The following is an 8703-nucleotide window of genomic DNA, read 5'->3' on the forward strand; positions in this document are numbered from 1 at the left end:
GTTGAAGACTGGCTTTTGGAGGTTTTCAATGTAGATTGCGTCTCCCTCGGATGGACAGGGAGAATTGCTGTACGGGGCCCTGAGAACACAACCCCCTCTGGGTTTCATTCCCTGTGGTGAATGGCCTTGGCTTCAGCAGCCCACTGAGGGCCCTTTCACTTGGGATTCTGAACTTGTAACTAGGACTCCAGGCTGGAAAGATGCTGAGTTCCATTAAGTGTGTGTTGGTGGGAGATTCAGCTGTGGGGAAAACCTCTCTGCTGGTGCGCTTCACTTCAGAGACCTTCCCTGAGGCCTACAAGCCCACGGTGTATGAGAACACAGGTGTGGACGTCTTCATGGATGGCGTTCAGATCAGCTTGGGCCTCTGGGACACAGCGGGTAATGACGCCTTCCAAAGTATCCGCCCCTTGTCCTACCAGCAGGCAGACGTGGTGCTGATGTGCTACTCTGTGGCCAACCATAACTCTTTCCTGAACCTGAAGAACAAGTGGATTGCTGAAATCAGGAGCAACTTGCCCTGCACCCCCGTGCTGGTGGTGGCCACCCAGACGGACCAGCGAGAGGTGGGGCCCCACAGGGCCTCCTGCATCAATGCCATGGAAGGGAAAAAACTGGCCCAGGAAGTGAGAGCAAAGGGCTATCTGGAGTGCTCGGCCCTCAGCAACAGGGGGGTTCAGCAGGTGTTCGAGTGTGCTGTTCGGACTGCTGTCAACCAAGCCAGGAGGCGCAACAGAAGGAGGTTCTTCTCCATTAACGAGTGCAAGATTTTCTAGCCTCCCAGAGACTCCACCCACACTCCTTTGCTCCCGCAAAGACTCACGGGGATGGGGAGAGCAGGCAAGCCAGCAAGGGCTGATGATCTTTCTAGGTATGTTCGTCACAGCACTTCCCTTAGGATACCATCGTTGATGAGACTTGGCCACTGGCTGTTTTTATGAAATACACTCTACAAATGAAAACCTCTTGCCCAGTCCGATTAGAAGTTTCTATAATGAAGATTTCCTTCTTTGATTAAAAAAAACAAAGTAGTCTCCATCATTTTGGACAATGAAGTGAGTTTTTCCAAGAATTCCATATTTAAAGACACGTTTTATTTAAATGATAACACAATGTCTAGCTCTTGTATATAATTAGTTTTTACATTTGGAAAGTCTTTCCCTACATGGTCCCAAACACAAACTGCTGTATGAGTGACATAACCCTCTGGGGGCTCTGCCAAAGCCTTGTAGTGTTTTCCCCCATGTAGTGATTTTGTGGAGGCCACTTGCCCACTAGATATTCCTAGGTAATCAAATTTTAAAATGACCATGGCCGGATCCTTGCAATTTCCATCCACCTGTTATTCAGAGTTGTATATAAAATACAGTTCAGTAACATAAGATTCTTTAATGCTGCCTAATTAAAAATTTAAATTTTAAACAGTTGTCATTAGATTTCTCTATAATTATATATATGTTTTTTTAAAAAGCGTTTCTTATTTATGATCTTACCTTTTACCCAAAGAAGTCTAATTGTGCAGTAAGCATTCCTCCCTCATTCACCAAAATAGACAGAAGGGAAACCTTCCAGGTAGGGAATCAGAACAGAACAGAACAGAAGTGAGGAAGTCTCACTTTCATTTCAGGAGCCGGTGCACTTGGCCTGCTTCTTCCAACACCGTGATTCCTAGCTGGTTGTAGATCTTCTGAAGAAGAGCAGGCTCAAATTTCTGTGTGACGGTAATTTAGCAAATTCGCTATTTGAGTGCTAAACTGAGTTGGCATGGTAACATAAGTTATTAATGTTTAGGACCCAATCCAAATCGCCAGGAAGGCATCTACCTATATATGTGTGTGTGTAAGGGAAAAAAAGGTGGGAACTTACAACCTTTACTATTTCATGAATATGAAACACCTGAGTGAAAAAAAATCCACAAATTCCAAGCACAGGGAACAGGCAAACTGTATAGCAATTGTTCAGATAATAAAAAGTTATCAGGAGAAATACTGAATACAGAAGGATGCATCTCTCCCTCCTCCAACCCCATGATATCTAATAGCTTAAAAGGAACGATATTGCTCCGCTGTTAAAGTTGAGAATAGAGGACTATGTAACTGGAGGGAGAAATTGTGAAGGTGGGCACCCAGGTATATCATTTGCTCACCTAATTGAATAAAACTTATAACTACTCAGAACCACATTTGTTGAAGTACGTCATTGTTTCAGCGCAACAAGACCATCGCACACAAATGGTAAGCGAGTGGGCATGAATGACTATGCATAACTTATGTTGACATGGCCAACCGATTTTTTAGTTTCCTCATGTGCTCAGTCCTTTACAGCTATAATCAGTGTCAAGATCAGATTTGTGCTCATCCCCAGACTCTTTTCTCCTTCTCCTCTTCTCTCATTCACATCCAGGGAAAGGCCCCAGACCTGGATCTTAGTCTCTGGGGGCTGGGGTTCTCTTAGTTCCCTGGGACTGACATCTCTGCCTTCACTCAGACATCTCCAGTCCTCCAGTCCTGTGGCTTGTCCTCACCTCTGTGTCAGCCATGTGCCTGGCTTGAGAGCGGCTATATCCAGCTCTCTTCACTGCACGTCCAGAGGGTTGGAGGGCTTGAAAGCCAACCAGGCAGGGGAAGCGAGGATAGCTCATCTCCCCTGATTTCCCTGTCGATCCCGATCCTCTCCTCCAACATAGGAACAGTCTTAAATCACTCAGGTAGGTTTTCCTTCACGGGCCAGTCTTTAGGGTGGAGGGGTATTTAACATGTTAGCAGGAATGAATTTCCACTTACAGAAATAGGCCGTCCCCAGGCTTTTCATTCTTTCTTGCTGAAGGGAGATGGGAGAGGGGGATTGTCTGAACGTGGGAGGGCCCAGGTACCTGATCCTAAGTGAGGGAAGAGGAGGTGATTCCATGGTGGAAGAGGAGGAAGAAGGGCAAGCTGGAGAGGGCCCAGTCAAACAGCTTTGCCTTCCCCCCCGGGCAGACACACAGAGAAGCGCTCTGCCTGTTGGCAGGAACCAAGCTTAAAGGCTCCCCCTGGGTACCCTCACATACGTGAGAACAGGAATCCGTGTATATAAGTCCTCCCCAGGGGCCTGGCAGAACTTGAGGCCAACTGGTGTCTGTCCCCCTTGCTACACCCTGGGTTCTCGAAGGCAGAAGCAACTCCTATGCATCTTAGTGTCCCCAGAGCCCGGCACAGGGAAGGAACCATAGCTCAAAAAGTTGTGTTGAACTGACTCAGAAAGAGAGAGAGGATTTGGGCGGCTAGGCCGCAAAGTGGCTATGAGAAGGAAGCAGACCCCTCCCAGCCTTGCCGGGTAGGAAGTGAAGTCATTTTGTTGGAGTCCACGCAGCGTTATGTTCTACACGAGTGTATACATGTTTTGCCTGCCTAGATCCGGGCACCTGTTTCTTGTACTTCAAACTCACCGTGTTGTAGACTATTATATGCATAGCCTTAACTATTGCAAGTAGCAATGTTAAATATGCTCGTTTACGTTAAAGAATTAATGAGTGCTTGAGTAATTCATCCTATTTGGTTTTACCTTATACTGACTATCTAAACGGCGCAGCAGAGGGGCCTCTGGGTGACTCCATTGGTCGAGTGTCTGACTCTTGATTTCGGCTCAGGTCATAATCTTGGGGTTGTGAGATCAAGCCCTGTGTTGGGCTCCACCTGCTGAGGGTGGAGCCTGCTTAAGATTGTCTCTCTCTCTCTCCTTCTCTCTCTGCCCCTCCCCACCCATGCTCTCTCAATAAATAAATAAATAAATACATACATACATACATAAATGGGGCAGCAGAATCAAGTGTGATGAAATTAGGCTGAGCAATAAGAAAGCCAAAAGCATCCTAATGGTTCAAGTTCACTGAGTGCTTCGGATGTGCCAGGCTCTATGGTAAGCACTTGAGTGTGCGTTATCATACGGTGTATAGGTGGCCACGCTAATAAGTACCATCTTACATGAGGAAACTGAGGCTCGGCGTGTTGATGTGACAAGGTTGAGGCCAGGGAGCAGATGAGTGACAGCACCAGGAGTCTTAAGCAGGTCTGTATGACTACAAAGCTCTGCTCAAAACCACTGCACCCCACTTCCTCCCAGAGCAGCCTGATTGTATGTATGGCTTTGCCACATCCCATCTCATGCACCCGTGTAGACCCCACCCCCACCAGTCAGGTGGCTTATGTTTCAAACATCATTTTTAATAAAATATTCCAATCTGATCTTAGTCCTCTCTTTTTATTTTTCTTTCTGGTAATGAAAGCAAGATCTTCCTTATTAACAGAGCACCATCATTTGCAAAAAGTCCCTGCTGTAAACCCTAACCCTTGGCTTTTAAGTGTAATTTCACAAGTTGATTGTATGTGAAATGGCAGAGATGAAATACCTTATGATATGATGCTATAAAAGCTTGAAAAATATTCTCTTTTTCTTATCTCACTTTTCCATCCCTCGGGCTTCACATATTTCCTCTGAATGAGGGAGTGACAGGGGAGAGAAGAAGCTGGCTCTTTCCTTTTAAAGATTTGGTAGCAAGGAAGGGCACTGACCCAGCATGAGATCTGTAGGGTTATGACAGGCAGGGGACAGGGCATCTGTGAGTGTTCATCCCCAATGCCGAGAAGGCAATCATGTGAACTGAGTCGGATCAGAACAGTTCAAGGGTAGGGCCTTATTTCTGCTCAGGTTGTACCTCTTCTGTTAAAGCAAAACATAATCATTGGCCAAGATCGTGGGCAGTTTTTCACCAGAAAAGATAAAATGAACCCTAGAATTTACTTGTGATGTAAGTTCATAAAGAGTACTTGATTCAACCTAAAGTTCACATTAACTTTTTCGGTTGATTCTATAATATATCCTGACACGGAACTTAATACTTAATGGTGGATAAAGAGCCATCAGGAAGGAGTAAGAGGCTAGATAATTGTGGTTTATTTTGGAGTCAGAAAGTCTGGGTCCTGTGTCTTTCAGCCTCAGACTCCCTGTCTTAAAAAAGGTACTTATTCCTGGGTGATTCTAAGAATTAGTACAATAATGATTGTGGAAGTGCTTTATGTTTGTAAACTATTGTTCAAATGGTGGTGTCATTATGTTTTTGGTGGATTCCTATGCAGAAAGGAAGAGCATGTTGCTTAACTTGAATAAGCAAAAGAATAGTTTTGGGATAGCGATGCTCAAGAATTGTGTGTCCTTTAATGACATATTTATATTTAAGAAGCTCTGCTCTTATCCATAATATATTTAAAAAAACTATGAATCAATAAGAAAAAACAGCCTAATCTAAAAATGGACATGTGTCAGAAGAGGAAATATACATGGCCTGACCAATAAATAATAGAAAAGGCACTCGATTTCATGAGTAGTCAGGGAAATGAAAACAAAATCCACATTTACATATCATTTTCACACCACTATATTGGCAAATAATTAAAAAGTATCACTATCAAGCCTTGGCAAGGATATGAAACAATTGGAAGTCTTATATGATGTTCTTGGGGGTGTCAATTGGTATAATATTTGGCAACACTTAGTAGTGTTGCATAGCCTATATCCTTGACCCGGAAATTCCATGCCCTCGAAATACACTTGCATAGATTTCCTGGGAAGCATGTATGAGAATGTTTTTAGCATCATCGTAGGTAATAACAAAAACTAGAAACAACCCAATGTCATCAACAGAAAGTGGCTAAATAAATTTTGGTATGGGCACTTGGGTGACTCAGTTGGTTAAGCGTCTGCCTTCGGCTCAGGTCACCATCCCAGGGTCCTGGTCCTGCTCAGCGGAGAGTCTGCTTTTCCCTCTCCCTCTGTTCCTCCTCCCAACTTGTACTCTCTCTCTCAAAAATAAATAAATAAAATCTTTAAAAAAAATAAATGTTGGCATATCACAACATTTGGATAGGCGGTGGGTGGATGGGTGATCAGTGCTATAAAGAAAATAAGTTAGGAAAAGGGAGAGAGACTATTCAGTAGTTCATTTTTTTTTTTTTAAGATTTTATTTATTTATTTGACAGAGAGATAGAGAGCACAAGTAGGCAGAGTGGCAGGCAGAGGGAGAGGGAGAAGCAGGCTCTCTGCTGAGCAGGGAGCCGGACATGGGGCTCGATCCCAGGACCCTGGGATCATGACCTGAGCCGAAGGCAGCCGCTTAACCGACTGAGCCACCCAGGCGCCCCAGTAGTTCATTTTTTTTTTTAACTGAGAAGAAGCCTAGATGGTGTAGACATACAGCATCATTTAAAAATAAACCGCGCCTCTGAAAAAGAAAGCAGGCTTAAACTTTTCTCTGCCGTCCTGGAGAGAGGGACGCACATGCTTTACGCAATGATCAGTGTTCAGTCCCCAGTTCCCTTCAGAAGCGACTGACTTCACAGGGGATTCCAGCCCCTCTGCCTGTTGGGTTAGGACTGTTCCATGGGCTGGATGGGCAAACAGGCTGGTGCAGAAAGTGACCTGACTTACAGCAGTAGGGTAGGGCTGGGGCTGACACAGGCAAGTGGTTTCCCCCCTGATTCTGAAAACAAGGAAGGAAATGACTAGAAGGCAGGGTCTAGAGAGGACTCAAAGTAGAGCCCAGAGCTTGCCTGCTGGGCCCCACGGAGCGGTTCCAGGAATCTGCATGGAACCGGTCGCATGTGCCTGAGAGGCAGCAAGTTTCCTGCGCCTGGGGGCCCATCTGCTGACGCCGTTGGCTGTGCTGGCCCTTTTATTTTTATTTTTTTTTCAACAGAGAGAGAGAGAGACACAGCGAGGGAGGGAACACAAGCAGGGGGAGTGGGAGAGGGAGAAACAGGCTTCCCGCGGAGCAGGAGCCCAATGCGGGGCTTGATCCCAGGAGGCTGGGATCATGATCTGAGCCGAAGGCAGACGCTTAATGACTGAGCCACGCAGGCGCCCCCGTGCTGGCCCTTTTAGATAGAACATAAGAAGGTGTCCCACCTGTCTGTGGAGCTTTTACACTGAGGGAAACAGGCAAGGGTACAACTGGCAAGCGAGTCACCGGAGTTAACCCAAGGCAGCTGTTGGAGGGCATTGCTGTGGGCTCAGGGAACGAGATTTCCTGAGGATTTTGACTGAACGTATTTAAAAAAAAAGAAAAGAAAAGAAAAGAAAAGAAAGCTGTCAGAAAGCCCCAATAATCACAGCACAGATGTCCTTCTGAAATCCATCCCCTCTCTCTCCTCTTCCTCTTCATCATTTTCTCTCTGCAGCTAAGTACACGCCCCCCCTCCCTGATTCCTCCCGCGTCTGGGTAGATGCTGAACTCCATTCCTTCCTCACTACCATCATCTCACGTATACATTCATTCATATGGCTCGTGAAAAATGTCCAAGGCGCTTCTCCAGGTCTCACTGTGATAACGGCCAGTATTTACTTAGCGCTCGATTCGTCATCAAGTGCTTCGTGGACGTTGTCTCATGTGGCCTCGAGACAATGCTCATTCTACAGGCAAGGAAGCCAAGGCTCGGGAAGGCTAAGGCCTCATCGACACGCGCAAGAATACAGGAGTGAGAGAGCTGGGGCCCCGGAAGGCGAGGGGATGTGTCTGAGCCGCACACCCAGTTACTGACCGGAAGGGAGGTCTCCATCTCCAAGGCCTAGCTGTCACTGTTTTTTTTTTTTAAAGATTTTATTTATTCATCTGAGACACAGAGGTACAGAGAGAGAGAGAGAGAGAGAGAGCGTGAGCAGGGAGAGAGGGAGAGGGAGAAGCAGGCTCCTTGCTGAGCCAGGAGCCCGATGTGGGACTCGATCCCAGGACTCTGGGATCATGACCTGAGCCGAAGGCAGACGCTTAACCATCGGAGCCACCCAGGCGTCCCCTAGCTGTCACTGTTATCCTCCTTATTATCAGAACACATCTAAAAATAAGAATTGGACCCACCAGTGCGTGATTTTCTGCTAAACACTCATATGTGAGCTAGACAGATTATATCTCTGTTCGACAAATGGAGAAGTCTGAAAGAAGGAAATTATCTGTTAATCCAGGCCCCAAACCATATTTGCATTAATTTTCTGGATACTGCCCACGAACACATTAATTTTCTCCCCTTCTGTTAGTATAGGTTTCCACTGAGGGTCTGATATTTAAATCAACAGGGCTGGAACATTTTCTTCTGTTTCTCTATTATTTTTATTATATTATTACAGTTGTTATACTATATAGTATTACTATTTATGTAATATTTATAACATATTATGTTATATGTGATTACTATTCTTATATTACCAGACTCACACATTTGGAGTTAGAACGGAGGTCAGGAAGGACTGAGCCCAACTTCCTCACTTTACAGGTAAGGGAACTGAGTCTCGTGATTGCCCATGGACACACAGCTGGTTTTAGGCCGAGGTGGGACTCAGTCTTGGGTGCTCTTCCCTCTTCCCTCAGGCCTCTGGTCTTCCAGCCTCTCTACCTTTGAGCTGTGAACTCTATTTGTTTCAGGTTGCAATGATGGACGTTTAAAGGTTTGCCCTTTACTTAAAATGTCAGGGGCGTTGGCAGGTGATTAAAAAAAAAAAAAAGAAAATGTCCGAGACAAAGGCCCCCACATGAAACCAACAACAGTAGAGAAGCAGGAAGACCCAGGACACACGGCCAGACAGCTGCTCTGCCTTGCCTGTTACTAATGAGCTCAACAGCCAGAGCTACGGGCCCAGAACAACTTAGGGCTGAAGGGTCCAGGGCGATCCTGAAGGAT

The 8703-nt window shown here is 45.8% G+C and overlaps 1 protein-coding gene across 4 annotated transcripts in view; it reads left to right on the plus strand.

Annotated features, from left to right (window-relative positions):
* RHOH (ras homolog family member H) overlaps positions 1-3681 on the plus strand; it is a 47222-nt gene extending 43541 nt beyond the window's left edge. For all 4 annotated transcript variants that reach the window (XM_035726051.1, XM_035726050.1, XM_035726049.1 and 1 more), the window contains one exon: positions 2-3681. In XM_035726051.1, coding sequence (XP_035581944.1) covers positions 201-776 — 576 coding nt within the window. In that variant the 5' untranslated portion in view covers positions 2-200 and the 3' untranslated portion in view covers positions 777-3681. The remainder of the gene's footprint in view (position 1) is intronic.
* Positions 3682-8703: the final 5022 nt, after the last annotated feature.

This window comes from Zalophus californianus, chromosome 2 (genome assembly GCF_009762305.2).
Source record: "Zalophus californianus isolate mZalCal1 chromosome 2, mZalCal1.pri.v2, whole genome shotgun sequence".
Taxonomy (NCBI): Eukaryota; Metazoa; Chordata; class Mammalia; order Carnivora; family Otariidae; genus Zalophus; species Zalophus californianus.